The 27,617-nt window shown below is 36.8% G+C and overlaps 1 protein-coding gene across 1 annotated transcript; it reads left to right on the forward strand.

Annotated features, from left to right (window-relative positions):
- The first annotated feature begins 688 nt into the window (after positions 1-688).
- Positions 689-27,203, forward strand: UK114 (reactive intermediate imine deaminase A homolog UK114). Its single transcript, XM_090381475.1, has 6 exons — positions 689-1,064; positions 2,652-2,757; positions 7,479-7,533; positions 15,451-15,519; positions 23,131-23,186; positions 27,055-27,203. The coding sequence occupies exons 1-6, from the start codon at positions 1,000-1,002 to the stop codon at positions 27,118-27,120; spliced, it is 417 nt and encodes a 138-aa protein (XP_090237601.1). The 5' UTR covers positions 689-999; the 3' UTR covers positions 27,121-27,203.
- Positions 27,204-27,617: the final 414 nt, after the last annotated feature.

Here is a 27,617-nt window from a genome sequence, read left to right on the forward strand (position 1 = left end):
ACAAGACTCCATGACCTGCTCTGACAGCCCGTCTGCACTGCTCAGAGAACATCATATCAGGTCAGCTGTCGTCCTAGATAGCTAAGACGAGAGCTGAACTGCAAGATGCAATTACAGCCACATCATGTATCCATAGAGTAGTTTCCTGTGATTTGGTCTTCTGAGAAGATCAGCTGCAATGCATCTTCAATAACTTCCCAAAACACTTTCAAAATTGTTTTCAGGCCAAGCGGCAACATTATTATTATTATTATTATTATTATTAGCCGTTTGGTGCAAGGAAGCCAGAGGCTTATGCTGCACCAGCCAAAAAACATTTTCTGAGTTACCATGAGAGAGAGAGCGAGAGGCAGAGGTAGAAGGGAATAACGAAGAAAGAGAATGATGATATCCAGCTGGATATCATCATTGGGTATGGTGATACACATCTTGACACACCCCATACTCACAAGATGTGAGCCCGGGTAATTTTCAACATATCATGATATTTTACTAAATTTTGTTTTTAGCTGTTAAGTACGTTGTGTTCATATTAAAGTTGATTTGTACAATATATTGCTCTGAGGTTTTTGAACACCCTGTACAATGTGCGTCCCGCATTTTTTATTTTATTTATTTATTTATTTTTTGTTAGCAGTACCCAATTGGTTACGTTTTCAAAGCAGTGCGTCAGCGCGAAAGTCTAAACGAAAGTAAATTTGTGAGTTAAGCTCTTAATTCTCAAGGGCGCAATTACGAAATTATCGCAGTGACGACAGATTATTTTATCTGAAGAGATAAAAAAGGCGCAATTACAAAAGTGTAGCAGTGATGACAGATTATTATATCTCTGGGGAGGAGCTATTAGCAGAAGTTCCATTGGTCTTTGCCAAAAAAGGCACTACATTTCGGAGTTTTTCAGGGCCAGTCCGATGAAAGAATTTGTATTTTAATATAAAAGTCGTACGTTTGTTTGTTATTTACTTCACAGAGTAACTGTGATTTAGTGAGCGTTGCGGAATGGCAAAAATAGTAAGAAGGATAATCAAAACTCCTTTAGCTCCCGCCCCTATTGGACCATACAGGTAGAATGTAAAAAAAAATTATATTAGTAATTTTTATTTTAGGTATTGGGTATTTAGTAATTTTTATTTTAGGTATTGGGTATTTAGTAATTTTTATACCCAATCAAAGAGAGCTCTAGTTTATAGATGGTGTTATTACCTTATTTGAAGTAGTCCTTAGATATAACTAAAAAATATATATATATGAAGACTAGCCATTGAGTCTCGAATGTAATTACGAGTAATTATTATTAGCTATATGGTATAAGGAAGCCTGAAGCTTATGCTGCAGTAACCAAAAAAAAAAAAAAAAAAAAAATCTCAGTTACTCAGAGAGAGAGAGAGAACGAACGAAGGAACGAGCAAGAGTCAGGAATAGAAGGGAATCACCAAGAAAGAGATATTTATATGAATGGGATTTCAGGCTTTCCAAGATTTAATCTCTGAAACCATTAAATTTTATCCAATTTAATATCTGGATCCATTTCGATTCCAAGGGCGGTCCAGTTGTCATGTGTGGGGTGAATAAAAGCATAGGACGGGCAGCCACCCCCCACTTTTGGCCAGGGGCTAAAACAGATGAACTGCTGCTGGCAGCGGCCACCATTTCAAACAGCCTTACCACTAATTGCCCATTTTTCAGAATAAGATTTACGTTTTGTGGAATAGCGTTTATATTTTCCTTTTAATTTTTACGCGTAATAATTAAATGCTAAAAAGCAACACGTATTACATACCATTGATAACATTTTTATTACATGGTTTAATAATAATCAGAGTTTTTCCAAGAAATGAGTGTATGTTGAATTCGCCAATGGGCATATTTTTGCTAGAAACCATAAGACTAAGTAAATGAAATAAATATTAAGCCATAGGAAGCACAGTATGAAATGTTTTCCATGTAAGCTAGGAGTGCAAAAATAAATAAATTTCAGGTGTGTGCCCTGTTTGCCTCTGGAACTTAAATAGCTAGGCATGGCCTTGATGATATTGAGGAAGATATATAAAGTAACATAAGAAGCAGTACAGAAAAATTGAATATGATAAAAACATATTTACAAAATTCACAGAGGAACTATATTTAGTAACATGCTGGTTTATCAGGGCATATTAAGTGTAACTAACAGCAGTTAAGTTTAAATGAAAATAATCCACAAAGAAAAAGGTTTATCTAAACTCATGGTTAAAATCCAGAATCTGTCAGTAAACAAGAGAATTATTAAAAAAGACAGCAGATAGTATTAATTCAGATAGGTTTTGAGATTTAGAGACCCACTGGTAGCATTATCAAGATTACTTATATTCTATATCAGTATGGATTACAGTCTGTTTCTCTGTATCCACCAACCTTTTCTGGCTGGAACTATCATGGAAAACTAGTAGTAGCAGAACATGTATGAAATGTGCTGTTTCATGTTGATTTTGTTGTTCAGTGTATATAGGTCTGATATCGTGTGTATAATATAAAGTAGGCTTTGATTGTCTTAATGAAATATGTTTGTATTTTTATATGCATTTATGAAATATGTGTCACAACACAACACATCTTAATACTGTGTATTATATTTTTGTTTATAAAACAAAGTGAATTTTATTATTTTTTTCAAGCCAAGCTGTTCAAGTGGACCGAACCTTGTATGTATCTGGACAAGTAGGCATTGATCCCAGAACCTCAAAATTAGTATCGGGAGGCATAAGTAATGAAACAAAACAGGTACATTAGTTTAATTTTAATTCAACAACCAGTATTATAGCATTATTTTAAGCACTGTATTTCATTTAAGCAGAAAACTGCTGAAGTTATGTACTCCAGTCAGTTTCTTTTTTTGTCCTCGCCTTTTTCCCATTATATATATATATGAGGTCAGCATTTTTACTGTTTTGGCATGAAATTTTTACGGCTGGATGCCCTTCCTGATGCCAACCTTCAACCCTTTATTCAGGCTGGGGAGATATGTGGTGGTCATTCCATGACCTTTCACATCCTCTGTATTTGGTGGTCACGGGCTCGAACCCCGGTCTAATCAAGAAGCGTGTGCTACGCACTTCTGCTCCTGCCCAACTGGCTACGGAGGCACTGTACTCCAGTCAGTTTCTATTAAATGTAAATTTTATATTTAAAAAGATAGCATATTATCAGATCACAGATTCTGCAAAGAAAATTTATATTGTCACTGTCAGGGAGAAATGATAATTTCTTAGTATTCAGGAAGAAATTATTCTGTACATATATCTGCCTACTTCTATGAAATTTTAGTGTTAGCATTCTTGATAAGATGCAAAGAAGCAGAGTTTATACAGCACCAACCAAAACTTTATTTGCTATTCCTTCTATTAATTTGTTCAAACCTTTAAATTTATTCAACATACCTGCAATGCTAGATGGAAATTTATTCCAACAATCTATTGCTCTGTGGTTGAATGCAAATTTCCAGGCATCCATTCTACGACCATCCTTTCTCAACTTAAATTTATGCCCCCTTACATGTTGTGTCATCTGAAAAATCGTAAAGATGTCAAAAGCATTTACTTTACATAACCCCTTTTACCTAGCAGCATCCTTTGGTGTAGTACATATGCTAAAGTGACTGTTACTAGTAAACCTATGATTAGGGCATTTAAAACTATTCCCATATTACAATTTATAATATTAATTAAACAACAAAAAATTATAAAAGAAAAACTGATTTGATTTCATATGCTCTTAAGGACCAGCTAGCTAGTCAAGCTCCCTGTAATTCGCAAAACTTAAGCCTTGGAATGGAACAAAGAGCACCCCCTTTGTTCCATTCACTAATCTTGTTGCCCTTCTCTGTACTCGTTCCAGCAGCTCTACATCCTTCTTGAAATGAGGCCTCCAGGCCTGTATACAGTACTCTAGGTGTGGCCTGACCATTGCCTTATACAAGGGAATAATCACCTCCTTATCCCTGCTAGAAAAATTCCTATATATCATTGACAATACACCATGAGCTACTCTTGCAGCCCGTCTGCACTGCTCAGAGAACTTCATATCTGCCTGCACAACCACCCCCAGGTCCCTTTCATTCTCTACCACTGTCAGTGTAGTACCACAGAGTTGATACTTTGCTCTGGGGTTGCTGTTTCCCATATGTAGTACTTTACATTTGTCAATGTTAAACTTCATTTGCCACCTCTCAGCCCATCTGCTCAACCTTTCCAGATCCTGTTGCAGTAGCATAGCATCAGTAGTGTCCTTGACAACCCTGCCAACCTTCGTATCATCTGCAAACTTGGACATTAAGCTTGATATACCATCATCAATATCATTTATAAATACAGAAAACAATAAAGGACCCAATACTGAACCCTGAGGGACTCCACTAATAACATTAGTCCACGATGAGCAATGTCCATTGATTACCACTCTCTGTCTTCTCCCCCTCAACCACCCCTTTATCCATAGCAGCAATTTGCCTCAAATGCCACACTGCTCCAATTTGTGCAGCAGTCTTCCATGTGCAACAGTATCAAAAGCCTTTCTAAGATCCAAGTATATAATATCAAAGTTATTCCCTGCATCCAGTTCTTTTGTGACTGCATCATAGTATCCAATCAAATTGGTCAGGCAAGACCTCCCCTTAACAAAACCATGCTGTGTCCGAGCTATAACTGAAGTCTTGTCTAGATGATCCTGCAGTGCTTCTTTAACCAGTGCCTCCATTAATTTTCCGGGAACAGAAGTTAAACTCACAGGTCTATAATTACTAGTGACAGCCTTTGATCCTCCTTTGTGAATTGGAATCACATTTGCACATCTCCAGTCCATGGGTACCTCCCCCGAGTCCAAGGAAGCTCTCATAATTATGGCTAAGGGTTTGCTTACTTCCTTTGCTGCCTCCTTTAATATAACTGGATAGATCCCATCGACCCCCAGGTGCCTTTCTTGTGTTTATCTTCAACAATTTCTCCTCCACTTTACTCTCAGTTATTACAAGATTCTCTAGCTTACTGCCAGAGTTGAATACACGTCTGGCATTCCCCTCGCTGAATAACTCCTCATGTGTGAATGTCGATGCAAAATATTCATTTAGTTTGTTAGCTACCTCAGCAGGATCATCAACAGTTGACCCATCGATATCAAGTGGACCAATCTGATTCGTCCCCTTCCTTCTAGAGTTTACATAAGTAAAGAACTCTTTGCTGTTTTTCTTCATATCCCTTGCCAAGGATTTCTCGTAATCTGCCTTCGCCTACCTAACCTCCTTTGTAACTTGGTTACAGATCAACTTGTATCTATCATAGGCTTCTGTGTCACGTGTTAATTTGTATGTATCCCATGCATTTTTCTTCTCTGCCATATGCCTCATTAGTTCATCTGACATCCATTTAGGCCTAAACCTTGAACAATATTTCTTAGTTGGTATGTAAAGCCTAGTAGCTTCCAAGATAAGTTCTTTGAATGCTTCCCATTTTGCATTTGCTGTTGGTAACATCATCAGTTGGTCCCACTGTATAGAATTTAAATACTGTCTCAGTCCATCGTAGTCGCCTTTACGAAAGCAATACTCCTTCCCTTTACCCCTAATGGTAGTTACCTCTTTGAGTAACTCCCACTTCAGAACACTGTGATCACTGCCACCTAGTGGTTCATTTATCTGCAGATTCTTAATGCATGAAGAATTACTACTGATAATCAAATAAAGAGTATTACTCCCTCTAGTTGCCTCCCGAACATGCTGATGTAGAAAACAATCATCCAATAAATCCACAAAAGCCTTGCTAGTGTGAGTGACCAGCCCCCAAATTCCAGTCAATATCTGGGAAATTAAAATCCCCCATTATAAGACTCTCTGATTTACTGGCCCACTATTTCTCTGTACAGTTTCTTATTATACTCATCAGAGTCATTAGGCCTATAGCACACTCCTACTCTCAATTTTGATCTCCCAATGCTTATGTCACTCCAAACTGACTCGACACTGCACTGTCCAGCGATGTCGACTGGCTTCACTTCCTTGGATTTTATGTGTTTCTTAACTAATAGCATAACCCCTCCTCCCTTCCTATCCTGTCTATCCTTTCTGTAGACATTGTACTCTGAAAATTCCAGTTCTGCATTCCTTATATCTGTGTGACACCACATCTGAAATTCCAACAATATCTGCTTTTGATGTTTTGAGCAATACCTCAAATTCATCAAATTTATTTACTAAACTCCTAGCATTGGTGTACACGCAAGTATACATGCACCTGCTCTTCCTCTTAGCCACCCTAACACAACCCATGTGTTTACTTGTACCCCCATGATTCCCAGCAGTCTCTGAAATATCCTGCATCTTATTTTCCAGGCTGCTGCTCATTCCAATAGAAGCAGTGCAAGAATCACTTTCTCCTCTGCCAGTGGCTACTGTTAATCTATTAGTCCTTGTATCCCCCCAATCTAGCAGTTTTCCGACCCACCTAACACTGCCTCGATAGCATCAGCAAACATTCTTGCACCCTTTCTATTTAAGTGTATCCCATCCCTGTAGACGCAGTCTCTCCTGTTAACAAGTACAGACCATTCTGAAAAAAATTCTACCCCTTGAGCCCTGCACAATCTTTCCAGGGCTGAGTTGATTGACAGGGCTCTCATCATATACTCCCTCCTATCGTGTCTGGGTAGAATTGCAGACACTTTCAAATTCAACCCTAATTCACGGCTTTTTTTTCATCAGTGAGCTGTACTTGTTAAGTAATTCCGCCGGTCTCCTACTCTTACAGTGTCTGGAGACTAGGCACCAGTGAGGTGATCTGATAGAGGTGTACAAAGCCTTGAATGGTGCTCAATGCTGATGGGATTCTTCCTCTTGCTTAGAATAATCACCTGAGAGGGCATAAATTCAAATTGAGGAGACAGATGTAGGATAGATGTGCGGAAATTTGCCTTTAGCCAGCAGGGTGGTTGGTAGGTGGAACAGACTTCCATCCCTTGTTGTGGAAGTTGATAGCCTAAATAAGTTTAAGGCTCAGCTGGACAGGTATTTCAAACGAACAGAGGGGTGAAGTGGAAGTGGTTATTTTTTATTTATTTATTTTACTTTATTTTTTTTTTTGGCTGATGCTGCATAAGCTTGCTTTCTTGTATCAAATGCCTCTACTAATGCTAATGCTCCCAGAGTCAAAAAGTGATATATAGAAGATGGAAAATTTGAAGAAAAAAAAAAGTGGAGTTTTACGTAAAAATGAGCAATTTCACAATCAAATTTAAACTTTGTTTTACAGTGTCATTCTGTTTTAGTACTGTTCATAGACAGCAGTGTGTTTTACCATCATGTGTGCAGAAAATATACTGCAAAATAATCTGCTAGGTCAATAAAATAATAACTGTAATTAATAAACATAAAGGCAATTTTCACTTTAAATATGCTAAAATTTCATGTTTTTTTGTAAATTTCAAATGCTATCGGCATAATTTTTTGCCTATTTCAGGCACTGGAAAATATGGGAAGAATTTTAGAAGCTGCTGGAGCTAGTTACAATAGTGGTAAGTTTTAATTAAACAGTGGTGTATTATTCTTTAAAGATAAGAATAAATGCTAATAATTTTTTTTGAAGGAAAGTAATTGATTTGTAATAGGTGAAGCAAAGAGATGACTTAAGGATCAGCTGAAAACATAAAATCTTGATTTCATTTTGGTCATTGCTGAACATATTTAGTATAAGTATTATCCATATAGGGTAAGGAAGCCACAGATTTTGCTACATCAGCAAAAAACAAAAATAAATAAATAAAAGATATATATAAAAAGTAGAAGAAAGTAGACATTATTTGTTTTCCTTTTCTCATGTAGGTAACAATCCAGTTGACCTTTGAGCTTCTTCTAACTGTCAGCCCCGGCAGCTTGCAGAAGCAATTTATTCCAGTAATCAACAGCTCTCTGGCTAAAAGAAAACTTCCTACAATCTAGCCTGAACTCTTACCCCATAATCTGAATATATGGCTCCTAGTTCTGGAATCCTATTTATATCATTTTATTTATTGTTTTAAGCAGTTCCTGCCAAAATTTGCCAACACTGTTGTCTAATATACAAATAGTTTAGATAATTGTAATGTACAGCAAACCCCCGCTATTCGCGGGGGTTACGTTCCTGAGAAATGCCGCGAATACCGAAAACGCGAATACTGAGTTATGGCTCCCATAGTAATAAAGGGGTTCCGTTCCAAAGTATGAAATATATAAGAAAAACTAGTCTAAAATTTTGTCTCTGTATGTATTATATGTACCTTCATAATATGACTATGTACATAGACAGTACCTAGTGAAATGCAAGCATATGGCATCGAAATGAAAATAAGAAACAATTTAATATTAAATGTAATATTTATTAGAAATTTCAAACAAATCTTTCAAACCAGCATCTTTGCTAACTAAAAAACCTATCCCGCCAGTGCTATCACCAGTTTCGCTAAAGTGTTGATAAGGAGTTTTGCGTTTTCATGAATGATGAGTGCATTTAACGGAATTTTATTTTGAGTTCGATCTTCTATCCACAGATTTAAAGCCTTTTCCGTTTTTTCTAATTTAACATCACGAGTTACAGAGCAAATTTTTGAAGCAATTAGCGCGTTTTCACGGACACTACGGCGGATTTTTTCTTCCGATTTTTTGATTGATCGTACCATTGACTCGTTGATTTTATAATGTTTTGCCACTGAGGAGACACTTTCACCATTACAAATTTTGTCTAATAACTCAATTTTATTCGCTAATGTCATCACCTTCTTTGATATTTTCACATTTCTCTTGTTATTCGTAGTTATATTTTTGTAGGGGTTAGAAAGAACTTGTCCACAATAAAGTCACTTTCTTCCGTTAACACACTCAAAAAAGTCTGTTTTACACTGCAAAATGGTAGATTTATCACTTTTGTAAGCATACGAATTTATAAATTTATTCAATTTATAAGCATATAAATTAAAAGCAAACGACGAAACCTTCCATAACAAGCGCATAACACATATTGAACAAGGATTAGCGAGAAACATTCACGCTCGCGATTTTGTCACCCCTCTCTCCCCCACCCACTGAGCGCTGTTTTGACCGGGAAAGATAATTTTAGCCATGCTCATGTTTTTTTATGGCGGAAAATATCCACGGTGCTTTAAAATTCACATTTTTTAGGTTTCATTTTATATTAAATCGGCGATCGCGAATACAGATACCGCGAATAGCGGGGGTTTACTGTACTCCCTTCCTTGTTTTTGCCCAGTTGCAGGGTGGAACAACCCTCTAAAATGACAGATTAAAGCAACACATAAATAGACATATGTAGAAGATAGTTCAAAATCTAGGTTAAAGTGTCTAATGGGCTGACAGGGTATAAATAACTGTCAGCCCATTTCAAAGTCCGCAGTGTTACCAATCAAGATGATTATGGCAAATAACACCAAACGGCAAATCAAATAATGGTGAATAAGGAAGTCCTCATGACGTCAAGGAGTTCTTCAAGAATCTACATTCCAAAGTTTGTTTTCAGGTACCTGAGAGTACCTGAAAGCCTGCACCACAAGTAGCTGCCTAGGACAGAACTGCCAGCACAAGGAGCTGGCAGTTCATGAACCAGCACAAGGAGCTATCCGTGACAATCACAACAATGCACAGCACCATGAACTGCCAGGGGATGTCAAGAGGAAACTGAACACATTATGTGGATGTACAAGTTGGAGTCTGTGAAAAATTTGCCTTTGTTCATTTTTCTGTCCCCGCTCAAAGCTTTCTAGTTTTCAGTCAGGTCCCTTCTAAGGTAAAGGCTGTTGCCAAGCTCTGTAGCTAACATAATCAAAGTCTTAACTCATATGGTCATTCTTTTGCCAGTTTCACCATGCTGGTTGCCCATCTTTTGTCCCTTTCAAGAAGTTCAATGTCTTTTTTTAGATGAGGTCTCCATATGCGGACACTATTCCAGTTGCTGTCTTGGTTTATGATTGCCCTATCTCTACAGTTCAAAAAATCACCAATAGGACACCATGGATTCTCCTGGCCCCCTGTTTACACTACTCAGAGAACTTCATATCTGCCTGTATCATAACTCCCAGATGCTTTTTTTTTCTCCACTGTTTTTATTTCAACCTCATCAAATATTTGGCAGAGGCATCAGCATTTAAACCTCCACTCAACATCCATCATCGGTTATGAAAATCATCAAGAACAACAAATATGGCTTGAAGCAACGCATATTTATTTTGAAAAATAAATTAACTGAAAGAGGAACTTGTATTTACTCTACCTTTGAATCAGTCGTATTACATTGTGACAAACCCAATGGAAAGTAAGACAGTTGAGGTGAGAAGACTGCTCAGTAGACATACAAAAAATGACATGGATGTTAGTTTATGTGTAAACATGAACATACATGATGAGTTTACATGTAAAACAAGTGAATATACAGTGACAGCTATATAATGCTCCTAAAACCAAATAACAACAGCAACCAAGGCCACATTGCTCCAGGGATATGCAGTGGTCATTCCCTAAACTTTCCACATCCTCCGTATTTGGTGGTCACGGTCTCGAACCCCGGTCTAATCAAGAAGCGTGTGCTACGCACTGGTGCTCCTGCCCACCTGGCTACGGAGGTGCCACGACATTGGTAGGGTTGTTATTAACAACCCTGCCAACCTTCGTAGGTTTGGTAGGGTTGTTAATGACAGTAAAAATAGTATGCTACTGCAACAGGATCTGGAAAAGTTCAGCAGATGGACTGAGAGGGGGTGGAAACTGAAGTTTAACATTGACAAATGCAAAGTGCTGTACATGGGTAGCAGTAACCCCAGAGTAACACACCAACTGTGCGTTACTACACTCAGGGTACTGGAGAATGAAAAAGACCCAGGGGTAATTGTGCAATCAGATATGTTCTCTGAGCAGTGCAGACAGGCTGAAAGAGTAGCTCACGGGGTCTTGTGAATGATATTTAGGAATTTTGCTAACGGGATAAGGAGATGATTATCCTCTTGTATAAAGTAATGGTCAGGCCACACCTTGACTACTACATACAGGTCTGGAGGCCTCATTTTAGAAAAGATGTAGAGCTGTTGGAAAGTGTACAGAGAAGGGCAACGAAATTAGTGAATGGAACAAAAGGGTACCAAGAAAGGCTTAAGTTCTGCAAATTGCAGTATCTGGAGGCACTAGGCACCTGTGTGGTGTTCTGATTGCAGTGTATAAGGCCTTGAATGGCTTGAGCAAACTCCAGTGCTGATGGGATTCTTCCTCTTGTTCAGATACCACAGCTGAGTGGGCATAAATTCAAATTGAGGGAAGACGGTTGTAGAATAGATGTGTGGAAATTTGCATTTAGACAGCGGGCGGTTGATTGCCGGAACAAACTTCCATCTGTCGTTGTGGCGGTTGACAGCTTAAATAAATTGAAGGCTGAGCTAGACAAGCTTTTGGAGTGAATGGTTGGGTGAAATGGGAATGTTTTTTTTTTTTTTGTTTGGCTGATGCTATATAAGCTTGCTTCCTTGCATCATATGCCTCTCCTAATACTCTTGCTAATGCCAAATGTGATTTGTAGTGCAATTTAAATGATTTTTCAGTATTTATATTTGAAAACTGGTATTTTTTTTTTTTTTTTTTTTATTCTTTTCAAAAAGTTTCAAAATGGCCTTTTTAGTTTTGCTGTAATACTGATTTTACAAGCGCCTTTTCCTTCCTTATAGTCAGATCCCCATCCTATGCTAATGTCAGCAAGCAGTAATTGGGATGATTAATTCATAAAGAAATCAGAACTAAAAGGAAATGTGTATATTTCACTTGATTTTGATGTGTGTCCAATTTTGGTGTGTGTGTGTAAACAAAAACTGATTGATTTGAATGGGTGACAGCTGAACAGAATATAATGTATGGATAAACAGATAAAAACCACAAATTAAGTTTGAGAATTATTTCTGAAAAACTTGCTTAAAAACCACAACATGAGATAAATTATTTAAATAAAGTAAATCGGGAAGAAGGGGAAAAAATTGTAATTGATTAAGACAAGTTGATTAAAAAAAGCTGAGAAATCATAGGGCTAAGACAGAAATTTACATGCATGGGGGGGGGGGAATAAAAAGAAAATACACTTTAACAGTGTGCATATTTACAACTGTACAAGATGACTTTCATCAACCGGTGAAATACCACCACTTTGCTTATTGGAGGCTTGAAGTGGTGAAACCCATGTTTAGTCTCTAGAGCAAAGTTTCCGGCATCCCCCTCCCCCCATACTTCTCCTTCAACCCATGCATGGTACTAAGTACTATAGGTTTTGATACCTTTCGTGTTTGGGGTTTCATAAAAAAAAAAAAAGCCACTTCAATGCTTATTGACAAGGGTTATTGATATAGTTAAATTAATTGCATTAATGGTTATTGACACTAGTTTACCAGTGTCAATAACCTATACTGGTTATTGACACTGGTAAACTAGTAACTAATTTAACCATTTCAGTATCCCTTTTCAGAAAGCATTGAAATGACTGTACATTTATAAATATATACATTGTTCATTTAGGTTTCTTTAATTTTAGGTTAATCTTTTGTAGACTGCTATCTCTCATGCATTTGTCCTACGTATGGTATTCTTTGATGGGACACATAAAAGGGACATAAATTTATATTGGAAAAGGATAATTGTTGCACAGAGATGTGAAAATTTGCTTTCATGCAGAGTGTAATGATTCATAGGACAAACTTCCACCTGGTGTTGTGAAAGTAGTTTGAATAAAGTTAAGGAAGCATTGGACAAATTGTTAGATGAACAAACGATATGAATAGGTTTTTTTTATTTTTTTTTATTGTTTCCGTCTGATATTGTATAAGCTTGCTTTTTTGCATCATTTACCACTGCTGATACTAATACTAATTTTTTTTGTCTTGGTACCATGATTTGAAATTAGCCATTTTTAATTAGCCAATCATAATTACTCTGACTATTTCACTGGATTAATTTTTATCAAATTTTGTGATTGTATCAATTTATTGTGTTAGCATTAGCAGAGGCATATGATGCAAGAAAGCAAACTTTTATAGTATTAGCTAGGAAAAAAAAAAACCAAAACCCTTCCCATTTCACCCATCTATTCACTCCAAATGTTTGTCTACTTTTGCCTTGAACTATTTAAGTTGTTGGCCTCCACTACAACATGTGGAAGTTTGTTCCAACTATCAACCACCCACTGACTAAAGGCAAATTTCCGCAAATCTATTCTACAACTGTCTTTCCTCAATTTGAATTAATGTCCTCTCAGGTAAGTAACTTGAGCAAGAGGAAGAATCCCATCAGCAATGAGCCTGCTCAAACCACTTAAGGCCTTATACACCTCAATTAGATCACCTCGTAGGTGCCTAGTCTTCAGACACTGCAATTTGCAGAACTTAAGCCTTTCTTGGTAACAGCAACCCAAAAATTTTTGTTCCACACAAAAATTCATTGCCTTTTTCTGTACACTTTACAGCAGCTCTACTCAAGTTGTGGCATGGCCATTGCCTTATAAAATGGGTCAATCACCTCCTGATCCTTAGCAAAATTCCTGTATATCATTGACAAGATCCCATGAACTACCCTTGTAGCCTGTCTGCACTGCTCAGACAACTTCATATCTGACTGCAAGTTACCCCCCAGGTCCTTTTCATTCTCCACTACCCGAGTGTAGTACCACCCAGTTGTAACGTACAGTTGATATGTTACTCTGAGGTTACTGCTACCCATATGCAGTACTTTACATTTGTTAATGTTAAACGTCAGTTGCCACCTCTCAGCCCATCTGCTCAATTTTTCCAGATCCTGTTTCAGTAGTGTACTGTCATTACTGTCATTAACAACCCTGCCAACCTTCATATTGTCTGCAAACTTAGACATTAACCCTGATATACCTTTATCAATGAAGATATATCAGGGTATTCATTGATGAAGGTGTATACAGAAAACAACAATGGGGCCCAACACTGAACCCTGGGGGAATCCACTAATAACATTAGTCCAAGAAGAGCAGTATCCATTGATTACCACACTGTCTTCTCCCACTCAACCATCCACATATCCATAGCAACTTTCCCTTAATCCCATATTGCTCCAATTTTTACAGAAGTTTTCCATGTGCAACAGTATCAAAAGCTTTTCTAAAATCCAAGTATATGATATCAAAATTATTTTTCGCATCCAGTTCCTTTGTGACCACATTATAGTATCCAATCAAATTTGTCAGACAGGAGTTTCCCGTAACAAACCCATGCTGTCTGAACTGTAACTGCAGTTTTGTCTAGCTGAACCTGCATTGCTTCTTTAACCAGTGACTCCATTATTTTTCCTGGAACAGAAGTTAAACTAACAGGTCTATAATTACTCATGTCACTGTTTAGTTATTATTCATTTCAGCTAAGTACATCTGCAAATGCCTCAAGTGCTTATTAACTTCAGCCATTGAGGCTAATTTGCCCACCGACATGTAACAGCTCAACTCCCAACAAATGGATTTTCTTTTAACTTTGTTTGTCTCATTTAGGAGATTTTCTGAAAATTTCTCTATTTCACCATATCTCAAGTTAATCCGGCGCCTCCATAGCCAGGTGGGCACAGCAGCAGTGCGTAGCACACGCTTCTTGATTAGACTGGGGTTCGAGCCCGCGAGCCACCAAATATGGAGGATGCGGAAAGGTCAGGGAATGATCACCGCATATCGCTGGAGCAATATGGTCTTAGTTGCTAATGTTCCTAGAAAAAAAAAAAAAACTAAATCAAGTTAATCCATATAATTAGTTGGTGTTAGAATTGCTGTTTTTGGTGGTGTGCTTATGGAAAGAATAAATGAATAGACAATATGGCAGAAAAGAAAAATTCTTGGATCAAGTATTTATTTTCTTTTGAATTTTATGAAAATTGGACAGGAAATAAGATATACATTATAAAAAGTTTAGTGAACCCTATGTTGTGAAGTACATGTGTCAAGTGAAAACAATAATTTTTATATATCGGAAAGTTTTTGGAAGATTGTGTGAAGAGGTACATATCTACTGGCAGCAAGCACCACTTTACTCATTAACTTTTTGCTCCAAACTACAGCAATAAGAGGCTGTAAAGAGATGCTGTGAGGTTGACACACAGTGCAGTCTTGCTGCAGTTTCTTTTGACCAGTTCTGTGCAGGATTTTTAAACTGTTTACTGTGAATAACTTCACGCTAAAGCAATGAACATTTATATGCATCTTTTCTTTTAGCTTTGATTTTTTTTTTTATGAAGTAATCATCCCAGCTATTGCTTGCTGATATGAACATAGAGTGCTTTGGCTAAAAGAAATAGAATTCTAAACTTTATAACTCAGCAAGACACTTCACTGGTTTTGTTACTGTGTAGATGAATTGTACTTTATTAAAATTTTGCAGTGTTTATTAATTAGTGTTATTTTGTGATTGCAGTAGTGAAGTGTACAGTTCTGCTGGCCAATATGGATGATTTCCAGACTTGCAATTCTGTGTACAAAGATTGTAAGCATTAGAATCTTTGAATCCTTATATTAGCATTTTGAGTATAAACTATTTTAAATTTATTTAGGGGAAACTTTGAATTGTAGATGTAAATAATTTTAAACACAAACAAAGCTTAAGAAGTGTGTAACACAATTCTAATTCTTTCATTGGTTCTTCTGATATTTAGGTCTTAAGCATTGAACTGTATTTCTTAGTTGTTATGAAAAACCTTGTATCTTCTATCGTTATCATTATTAGAGGCATATGATGAAAGAAAGCAAGCTTATATAGCATCAGCCAAAAAAAGAAGAAAAAAAAAACCCTTCCCATTTAATCCATCCATTCACTTCAAATGCTTGTCTTATTCTGCCTTGAACTTATTTAATTTTTCAACCTCCACTACAACAGATGGAAGTTTGTTACAACTATTAACCACCCACTGCCTGAAGGCAAATTTCTGTACATTTATTCTACAATTGTCTTTCCTCAATTTCAATTTATGTCCTCTCAGGTGAGTAATCCGAGCACGAGGAAGAATCCAATCAGCATTGAGCTTGTTCAAACCATTCAAAGCCTTTTACACCTCAATTAGATCACCTCACAGGTTCCTGGTCTCCAGATGCTGCAATTTTCAGACTTAAGTCTTTCTTGGTAACAGCAACCCTTTGTTCCCCTCACTAATCTGGTTGCCCTTCTCTGTACTCATTACAGCAGCTCTACATCCTTCCTTAAATGAGGCCTCCAGACCTGTATGCAGTGCTCAAGGTGTAGCCTGACCATTGCCTTATACAAGGGGACAATCACCTTCTTATCCCTGCTAGCAAAATTTCTGTATATCATTGACTACTATTAGCTACTCTTGCACCCTGCCTGCACTGCTCAAAAAACTTTATATCTGACTGCACAATTACCCCAGGTCCTTTTCGTTCTCTACTACCCTGAGTGTAGTACTATGCAGTTGGTACATTACTCTGGGGTTATTGCTAGTGATGTGCAGTACTTTACATTTGTTAATGTTAATGTCAGTTGCCACCTCTCAACCCATCTGCTCAGCTATTCTATATCCTGTTGCAATATTGTATTATCATTACCGTCATTAGCAACCTTAACAACCTTGGTATTTTCTGAAAACTCTTACATTAACCCTCATATAACCTTCATCAATATCATTGATAAATACAGAAAACAATAAGATGGCCAATACTGAACCCTGGGGGACTCAACTAATAACGTTAGCCCATGAAGGACAATGTCCATTGATTACCACTCTCTGTCTTCTCCCACTCAACCATCCTTTTATCAATTGTAGCAACTTGTCCATAATGCCATACTGCTTCAATTTGTACAGTAGTCTTCCCTGTGCAACAGTATCAAAAGCTTTTGTAAAATCAAAGTACAGTAGAAAGTTGGTTATCCAGAATAATTTTAAAGGTTGATCTACTTTTTTTTTTTTTTTATGGTAGTACAGTAAGTGCCGTTTATAGTAATCAAGTTTGCAAATTGAATTTTGATTCTAATAAGTGAAAGATCGAGTTTATTACCCGTTTATAACAGATTGTACAAACAAAAAGCCTAATAAACTGAAAACTGCAAATTGTTTTATTGTTGTGACCTTTAGAAATGTGCTTTTTTTTTGTTAGTTATTGGTGCATCGGCTTCTGTGGATATAATGCACCTCCCAAGGTTTTTTTTGCAGTACTCTGATCCATGCCCGAGGCGAGATTCGAACCCGCAACCTTTGGGTTGCCAGGCAGGCACTTTACCCACCTGGCTAGCCCGGTCGGCAGAAATGTGCTTTAGAAAACTATCACAGAAACTATCACAGAAAAACTCTGAAACCATGAGTGAATTTCAGATTAGTTTTTAGCTCAGATTCGGTAAATATAATATCAGCTTGAAGCTGTGTGATTTATTATTTTTCTCATATTTTTACAGAAAAATGTGAACAAAAGGAAAACGCATAGTTTTAACACTGCAACAAAAAACGGATATTATTAATAGAATTAGAAAAGGTGAAAATTTAGGAAATCTCTCCAAAGAGTTTTTAATGTGGGGATTTCAACAATTTATGACATCAAGAAAAATTTCAAACCTATAACAGATTTGTGTTGATTATGGATAGTGAAGGAGGATGTAGAAGGAAAAAATGTTGAAACCTGAAAATGCCACTTTAGAGAGTGCACTCAATTTATTTTTTTTGTTTGCTTCAGAGCGAAGTTTAGATGAGCCAGTGTCTGACCCAATGTTGTGTGAAAAAGCATTGGATTTTAATAAAAAATTAATAGGTAATGAAAATTTTAAGGTAAGCACAGGTTGGCTGAAAAACTTTAAACTGAAGCACGGTATATGTGAACTTAGATATTCAAGGCAAGAAATTTTCTGCAGATGAATCAGCAGTGTGTCCTTTGAAAAGTAACTTTAGCAAATTATTATGAAAAAGAAAACGTTTATAATGTTGATGAGATGGGCTTATTATGGAAAGCATTACCGAGAAAAACCCTAGCCACGAAAAAGGAAATGCCTGTACCAGGATGAGGAAAGAGCGAGTTACAATTGCTGTGTGTGTGCAAATGCTACTGGGATGCACAGATTGTCTGTGTTCATTATTGGTAAGTTGAAAAAACCGAGAGAATTTAAAAATCTTTCTAATTTTCCTGTTTTGTATAAAAATTCCTGGATGGATGTTTCTTTTGGTTTATAATTTTTCTTTAATTTAATTGTAAGGTAAGATAAATTTATTTAATCTTACCTTACAATTAAATTAAAGAAAAATTACAATTTTGAAAAAAATTACAATTAAATTTATTTAATCTTACCAGAAAAATTATCTGGAAAAATTTTCGGTTCAATTATCCAGAAAATTTGGTTATCTGGAAGTGGTCTGACATCAGTTATTCTGGATAACTGATGCTCTACTATATATGATAAAATTATTTTATACATCCATTTCCTTTGTGACCACATCATAATATCCAATAAAATTTATCAGAGACTTCCCCTTAACAAACCCGTGCTGTGTTTCAACTATAACTGCAGTTTTGTATAGATGATCCTGCATTGCTTCCTTAACCAGTGACTCCATTATTTTTCGTGGAACAGAAGTTAAACTAACAGGTCTGTGATTACTTGTGTCACACTTTAATCCCCCTTTGTGAATTGGGGACACATTTGCACATCTCCAGTCCACGGAGACCTCCCCTGAGGCCAAGGAAGCTTTCATAATTATGGCTAAGGATTTGCTTACTTCCTTTGCTACCTCCTTAAATATAAGTGTTTAGATCCCATCTGCCCCAGGTTGCTTTTCTTATGTTCAGTTTCAACATTTTCTCCTCCACTTTGCTCTCAGTTATTACAAAATCATTGAGATCCCTGCTAGAATTTGATAAGCTTCTGGCCTCCACTTCCTTACAGACATTCCTCCGGTGTGAATGTAGATGCAAAATACTCATTCAGTTTGTCAGTTACCTCAGCAGATTCATCAACAATCGAACTGTTGATATCAAGTGGACCAATCTGATTCATCCCTTTCCTTCTAGAGTTTACACGAGTAAAGAAGCCTTTGCTGTTTTTTCTTTGCATCTTTTGCCAAAGATTTCTCATAATCTGCCTTTGCTTACTTAATCTCCTTTGTGACTTGATTACAGACTAGCATATATCTACCATAGTCTTCTGTGTCACCTGATAATTTATATGTATCCCATGCATTTTTCTTCTCTGCCACAAGTCTCATTTGTTCATCTGCTATCCATTTAGGCCTAAATCCTGAACGGTATTTCTTAGTTGGGACAAAAAACCTAGTAGCTTCCAAGGTTACTTCCTTTAATGCTTCCCATTTAGAATTTGCTGTTGGTCCATTGTATAGAATTTAAAAACTATGAGTCTACTGTAGTCACCTTTATAAAAGCAAAAACCCTCCCCTTAACCCCTGATGGTAGTTACATCTTTAAGTAAATCCCACATCAGCACATTGTGATCACTGATCACTGCCACCTAGTGATTCCTTTATCTGTAGATTCTTAATGCATGAAGAATCACTGCTGATAATCAGATCAAGAGTATTACGTCCCGTAGTGGCCTCTCGATCATGCTGCTCTTGAAAACAATCATCCAATAAATCCACAAAAGCCTTTCTAGTGTGAAGTGACCAATCCAAAAGTTCTAGTCATTATCTGGAAGTAAAATCTGCCATTATAAGGATATTTACATTTACTACTCTACATTTACTATTTCTCTGTACAGTTGTTCTTTGTACTCATCAGAGTCATTAGGCATATAATGCTCTCCTACTTTCAATTTTCTTTTCCCAGTGCTTATGTCACACCAGACTGACTTAACATTGCACTGTCTAACCATTTCAGCTAGATGCACTTCCTAATATTTTGTGTTTCTGAACTAACAGCATAACCTCTCCTCCCTTCCTATCCTATCTATCCTTTTGTGCACATTGTATCCCCCAGATTCCAATTCTGCAATCCTTATATTATCTGTGTGACACCACTTCTCTGAAAAATCAACAATATCTGCCTTTGATGTCTTCACCAGCACATCAAATTCATCAAATTTCTTTGCTATACTCCTATCATTGGTATACATGGAAGTATTCATGCACCTGTTTTTACTCTTAGTTATCCTAACCTAGCCCATGTATTTACTTGTTCCATAATAACTCCCAGCAGTCCTGGAAATCCACAACGAATTCTTTCCAGGCTGCTGCTCATTCCAATAGAAGCAGTGCAAGAATCATTTTCACTTCTGCCTGCAGCTACTTTTAATCTACTTGTCTGTGAATTCCCCAAGCTAGCAGTTTTCTAACCCATCTAACACTGCCTCGATAGCATCAGCAAATATTATTGCACCCTTTCTGTTTAAGTGTATCTCATCCCTGTAGAAACAATCTCTCCTGTTAACAACCACAGGCCACACTGAGAAAATTCTACCTATGAGCCTTGCACAATCTCTCCAGGGCCGAATTGATTGACAAGGCTCTCATCATGTACTCCCTCCTATCATTGTCTAGGCCGAATTGATTGACAAGACTCTCATCATGTACTCCCTCCTATCGTGTCTAGGCCAAATTGCAGACACTTTTTTTTTCAACGTTGACCCATACTTGTTAAGTAAGTCTGCAGATCTCCTCTTAATGTCATTAGTGCCAACATGTACAACAGTATCACCCTTTGTGCCCTTAAAAGATGATATCTGCTCTACAGCATCATCAAATTTTGCCCCTGGCAGACATACTATGGTCCTGTTCCAGCTATCCTTTTTGCACAATATATTTGCCATCTCCCTAACAATAGTCACTGACATAATTAGCTCCTGTGGGACCAGTGCATTCTGCCCTGAAGATTGCCACTGTGTTGCCTAATGCACAACAGTGAGCTCTGGCATTGAGTTGGGCAGCTGAGAGCTCTATGGGCTCCCCATTTTAATTCCTTCGAGGGCATCGACCCTACTCTTCAAAATCTTATAGACACCCAGCAGAATGCTGAGTTGGCACCTAATTTCTTGACACACTTTGCACCTAGCACACACAGAGATATCCTCGTTGGCTAGATCATGCCCTGTTCCAGAAGGTTCGCAAACATTTCACAAGTTGCACATTTTTTTAGGCTATGATGTGTTGGAGAATTGCCCCCTTTGGTTCTTCTGCAAACTACAGCACTCCCACTACTTTGTGCATGTTGCTTTACTGCTCTAGTCTGGGGCATGATTTCCGTTTAAATACGATTTAATTAATTAACAATGAAAATTAATAAGGTTAATAAATTTAATTGATTAATTGATTATACTATACTACAAGTGACTATATAAGTTAGAGATATACGCTATCAAGTTACGCTATACTGTAACGATCAAAATGTTAAATTAGTTAAATACAAAAGATATATGCCCAAAAAGTTATTAAAACCTTCAACCTACTTATTTATCGCAATTAAAACCCTACTAATCTTCTGCGCTACTAGTTATGTTATACGATATTTGTACCGAAACTCTGATACAATAGTCGTACGAGTAATTATTTCCCTGAATGATTTCCATTTAGAATTTGTTGTTGGTCACCTCATTCATTTGTCCCACTGTATAGAATTTAAAAACTGTCTGATGACCACTGTATCTCCTTTTCAAATGAAAAAAGCTTTTTCCTTTACCCTTGATGGTAGTTACTGTTTTATGTAAATCCCTCATCAATACACTATGATCCCTCCCGCCTAGTGGTCCTTTTATCTGCAGATTCTTAATGCATGAAGAATCACTGCAGAAAATCAGATCAAGGGTATTGGTCTCTCTTGTTGCCTCTCATCTTATTTTTGTAGTCTTCCAATCAGTCCACAAAAAAAAAATCTTCCTAGTGTGTGAGTGACCAACCCACAAGTTCCAGTTATCTGGAAAGTTAAAATCACTCATTATAAAACATTTGTTATTTACTGGCTCACTATATCTCTCTCCACAGTTGTTCATTGTACTCATCAGAGTCATTAGGGCTATAACATACTCCTACTCTCATTTTTGGTTTCTCAGTGCTTATGTCACACCATTCCGACTTAACATGCACTGGCCACCCACATCATCTGGATACACTGCCTTAGATTTTATGTGCTTCTTGACTAAGAGCATAACCTCTCTTCCCCCCTTCTGTCCTGTCTGTCATTTCTGTACACATTGTACTCCCCATATTAAAATTCCACATCTCTTATATCTGCGTGACACCATGTCGCTGATATGTGAAGACTGTCTGCATTTGATGACATGACTAGCATTTCGAATTCATCAAATTTATTTACTATGCTCCTAGCATAGGTGTACATTCAAGTATATGTTCACCTAGTCTTACTCTTAGTTACTCTATTACAGCCTGTGTATTTACTTGTTCCATGATGACTCACAGCAGACCCTGAAATCCCCGGCATCTTGCTTTCCAGACTGCTGTATGTTTCAGTAGAAGCAGTGCAAGAATCACTTCATGACCTTGCACTTTCACCTCTGCCTGCAGTCAATATTCTTGCCCCCTGTGTATCTCATCCTTATAGAAGCAGTCTCTTCTGTTAACAAGCACAGATCATGAGCCTTGCACAATCTCTCCAGGGCTGAATTTATGGACAAGGCTCTCATCATATATTTTCTCCAATCATATCTTTTCAGAATTGCAGACACTCAAATTCAGTCCTAATGCAGCTTTATTCAAACATTTCCCTGTACTTGTTAATTAAGTCATCAGATCACCTACTCTTAATATTTTTAGTGCCAGCATGTACAATATCAAGTTTTGTGCCCTTAAGATGATATCTGCTGCACAATGTCATCAAATTTTGTGCATGTCAGATATATAACCTGGTCCCATTCTTCCTATCCTTTTTGCACAATATATTTCGCATTTTTCTTGACAGTAGAGTTACCAACAATAGCTGCCATTTCCTGTGGGACGAGTGCATTCTGTATTGAGGGGTGCCGGTGTGTGGCCTGATGCATAAGTGTGAGCTTTGGCATTGAGTTGGGCAGCTGAGAGCTCGATGGCCTCCCATCATTAATTTTTATTAAAAATTTAATTTTATTTAAATTAATTAATTAAATTTAATTTATGTATTTTTAATATTGTAATATAGAAATTTGTTTATTTTGTTCTTTTAGATTTTCCCACTAAGTCTCCTGCAAGAGCTGCTTATGAAGTAGCCCGCCTTCCAGTAGTAAGTTAGTTGCAGTGAAATACTATGATTTTCTTACTATAATTTAAATTTATTCACAAATTCTGTATATCAGTTGAGCATCTCATATTTCTAGTCACATTTCAAAGCTATATTGGTGATGGATATCACTAGTATGGCTTTTTATTAGTATGGGTAAAAATGGTGGGCTATTTTTAATAAATGGTTTTAAGCTGGCTCTGCTGTCTTGAAAAGCAACAGAACTGTCAGTTCTATGAAAATATTGCCATTATATATTTTTCTGTGAGTGTGTGTTTGTGGCCTGATTGCTTATTGTGGTAAGTGATGAAGCCACTGCTGTTATGGAGGACCTTATTGTACTAGAGCCGGAGTGGCCAACTTAATTTGTGATGCAATCTACTTTTTTCCTTCAAAATGTGCCACGATCGACCATCTCAAAAATTTCATTGCACAAGGTGCACAAATCGAGGGATGACTGTATATTTGAAATTCGTTGTGATCGACCGAAATTAAATCCGCGATCGACTTGTTGGCCAGCCCTGTACTAGAGGAAATTAAATTGCAAGGTCAAATTATATTGCTGGAGATCTGTTACACACTATCTTGGCTTTTTCAACAGTGAAGTTTCTTCAGTACAGTGGGCCCCTGCTTTATGATGTGTTCACTATACTGTCAAATCACTTTACAATGAACTCTCCATAATAAAATATCTTTCACTATACGATATGTAGTAAGCACTGGATATTATCACGTTTGCGAATCGAATTTTAATTGTTTTTTTAATTAATTCTGTTAAACGAAGCTTAAAAAATAGGAATGAAGAGAAGGTTCTGAAAATTTATTTTTGTTTTTTATATGATTTCAATGAAGGGGAAACGCATTTCACCGTAATAATGTAAAAATTCCCAGAATTCCAGTTATCGGTATTATCGAAAATGCAATAAGATCGAGTTTATTACCTGTTTATAATAGATTGCGCTAACAGAAAAGGTGGTGACCTTCAGAAATGTGCTTTAGAAAAATATCACAAATGTGTTCAAAATTCATTCTTATAACAAAACATTGCAATAGCAATAAACGGTGAAAGTGTAGTGCATTTTAATGATTTGAGCGGCTGATTCTACTAACCAGTGATCACTGGCGCATACTTATTTCACTCTACAATGGCTTACGATTGTCTCTGACCGGTCACGTGGTCCTTTGTCTCAGCCAATAGCAGCATTTGTAAACATGTTGGGCACATCTTTTGTTTTCGTATCCTTTAGTTCAGGCGGTTTTTTTGTGCTTACTTTCCATAAATTTACTGTATTGAATTCTTGAACGTACAACGTTGCATAATATGGCCCCTAAAGAGCGCAGTAAGAAGAAAAATTTCAATTAAAATTAAACGAGAAATAGTGAAAAAAACATGATGATAGTGCTAAAATTAGTTCATTGGTGCTTGAATATGATTTTTCACAGTCAACCGTTTCTACCATAGTGAAACAAAAAGAAAACCTTAAAAAAGTTAAAGTAAGTGATGAATCTAACACAGTCCAAAAAGTCAGAGAACTGATTGTAGAAATAGAAAGGCTTTTGTTGCTGTGGATAAAAGAAAAACAAATGAAGGGTAATACAGTTCCTGGACAATACATTTTCGAACGTGCAAAGCAGATTTTTGAGGATTTAAAGACTAAAAAAACCTTCAGGTAGTGATATGCAATATGGGGACTTTAAAGCCAGCAAAGGTTGGTTCGACCATTTTAGAAAAAGTGTCATGAGGCTTGCAGTGCTGATCAGGAAGCAGCTGAAAACTTTAAGGTGGAGTTTCAAGAGCTTGTTGAGAAGGAGGGTTACCTTCCTCAACAAATCTTTAATACAGACGAAATGGGCCTCTTTTGGAAAAGAATGCCTAGGCAAACATACATCACAAAAGAAGAGGCCTCATTGTCTGGTTATAAGCCTATGAAGAATAGGCTTACTCTGCTATTGGGGTCCAATGCCTGTGGTGATTTTAAACTTAAGCCACACAGAAATTCCCAGAGTTTCCCAGCAAAAGGTCATCAAAAGCAGGTTGAATGTCTTTTGGCAGTGTAACAAGAAGGCCTGGGTGACAAGACACCTCTTCAATGAATGGGTATTTGAAGTGTGTTTTATCCTTCAGTCAAAGGTAACCTAGAAAAAAACAAACTTCCTTTAAAGGCACTGTTAATTTTGGATAATGCTCCAGATCATGATCCTCAACTTGCCCGATCTCTGGAGGAGCAGTTTAACTTCATTACTGTTAAATTTCTCCCACCCGGTACCACCTCTCTGCTTCAGCCGATGGATCAGCAAGTGATTGCCAACTTTAAAAAAATTTACACAAAGAAGATGCTTGCAAAGTGCCTTGAAGAGACTTCAGGAGACAGAGCCATCGCCTTAAAGGAATTCTGGAAGTCCAGATACAAATGATTGTCAGTTCTTGGAATGAAGTTTCAGTTCGGTGCCTCAATGCAGCCTGTAAGAACTTATGGCATTCAGTCATCTATGATTTTGAAGAATTTGAAGCCGAAGGTTTACTAGAGCAGGAAATTATCACTCTTGGTGAGGCCTTGGCCCTAGAGATTGATGTGGCAGATGTGGAAGAGTTAATTGCAGACCATGGAAGGGAGTTGACAACAGAGGAGCTCCAGGAATTAGAGCAGCTGGGCGAGCATGACAGTGGAGATGAGGAGCATGAGGAGGATGACCGTGTAGCAACAACTCAAGAAATTAAGGACATGTTTGTTGCATGGGATATTGTGAAGAGGACAGTAAGAAAATACCAGGATATTGAAACCACTGAATTGATGACCTGCAGATTTGAAGATCAGGTGTTAAGTTATTTTAAGAACCTTCAGAGAAAGTGCCAAAAGCAAACCACTTTGGACAGTTTTTTTACCATAAGTAGCAAGAGGCAGCGATCGGAAAGAACACCAGATCCCGAAGGTTGTCCTGATATCTAGATGGTGAAAGATTCTCTTCCAGCTTCATCACCACACCACCATTGACACAGCTTTTCCAATGTAATTAAATGAAAATTATGATTTTTGTTTTTTAATGTTTATAATTATCAATTATCATTTTAAACAACATTTTGGGGGGGGGGGACAGGAATAACTAAAAATGTGTGGTACCATCAGCATTTTTTATCTTTTTTCTTTTTTTAAAATTTGTATCGTGCTGTACTGTTTATTCCGGTGTATAAGGTGCACCACAATTTTAGGGCGAGTTTTTTCTAGATAAAAGGTGCGTAGTATACATGGAAAATATGGTATTCAGTATTCTGTATAAAACTAATATAATTTCTGTTATAAAAAATCACGCTTTACAGAGATAAATAGCTTAGTTATATAACAAAAATTTCAACTTCCTAGGACTTGGAACGAATTATCAAAAACCAGTGTGTTATTGGGTTCACATTACGATATTTTAACGATACGATGGTGTCTCTGGAATGAATTAATATTGTAAAGTGAGGGTCCACTGTATTTTAAATTGGAGTAGTAAGAAACAATACGAGAATATTCTTTCATTCAAAAAGTAACTGAAAGAAATCTGAGTGATTATTGTGATTAGTAAAGATTATTAAGATATGTATTGAATAATTGATTTACTTTTAGATTCATTCATAGTACTTCAAGTCATTTCTCCAATACCACAATTTATTTTTTATTCAGAAAAAAAAAAAACTAATGTAACAATTGTGAAATATTATTTCATATAACACTGGAAAGTGTCAGTATGAAAGGAAAGGCAATCTAGATCCTTTCTGCTTTATTTTTTTGTTCTGCATCTATTTCGATAAAACCTTTTTGTAATGACTGTTTATTCTGTGTAAAATTTAATTGCTATATGCTTTATTTTACGTACATGCTGTTCTTTACAGAATGCTCTTGTGGAAATTGAAGCAATTGCCATCATTGGAGACATCACTGATGAAAATCCCCTGTGATTTAATTTGTATTTACATGATGACCACCATTCTACTTTTTGTATGTTTTACATATTCTTAAAATAAAAGTAGGATTACCTTTATTCCTATATTTGAGTTTCTTTAATAGTTGTTTTCAAAGCCAAATTGTTATGAGCACCACTTGAAGTAATCTTTTTACTGTTAATGGTGTACCAGTGCATTGTGTAGATATTAATTTTAATAATAGCTCCGTAATAAGTTAAAAATATTGGAATAAAAATACTACTAAATATCAAGATGGATAGTCATAACCCATAGTAGATTGCTGATATCTTCCGAAGGCATTCTTTGGAAATTTTTTGTGTAGGGGGGAGGGGTCTACATAATTTTGGTATTATTTAATTTGCACACATTGTGGAGCATGTGGAAGCATTTCTCAAAATTGAAGAAAAAAAATGTTTTGCTACCAGGTGGCATATACAAATATCTTAGGGAAGAAGGTTACAAGTATTTTTGAATGTTTATCTTGAGAGAAA

Source organism: Mastigoproctus giganteus, chromosome 9 (genome assembly GCF_048544385.1).
Source record: "Mastigoproctus giganteus isolate SK-2022 chromosome 9, ASM4854438v1, whole genome shotgun sequence".
NCBI lineage: Eukaryota > Metazoa > Arthropoda > Arachnida > Uropygi > Thelyphonidae > Mastigoproctus > Mastigoproctus giganteus.

Excerpts from the sequence above, each read along its gene's own strand:
- UK114 (XM_090381475.1), top strand. The coding sequence starts at position 1,000 with ATGGCAAAAATAGTAAGAAGGATAATCAAAACTCCTTTAGCTCCCGCC. Across the intron at positions 7,534-15,450 it reads TGGAGCTAGTTACAATAGTG|TAGTGAAGTGTACAGTTCTG; the intron begins GTAAGTTTTAAT and ends TTGTGATTGCAG. Across the intron at positions 23,187-27,054 it reads AAGTAGCCCGCCTTCCAGTA|AATGCTCTTGTGGAAATTGA; the intron begins GTAAGTTAGTTG and ends TGTTCTTTACAG.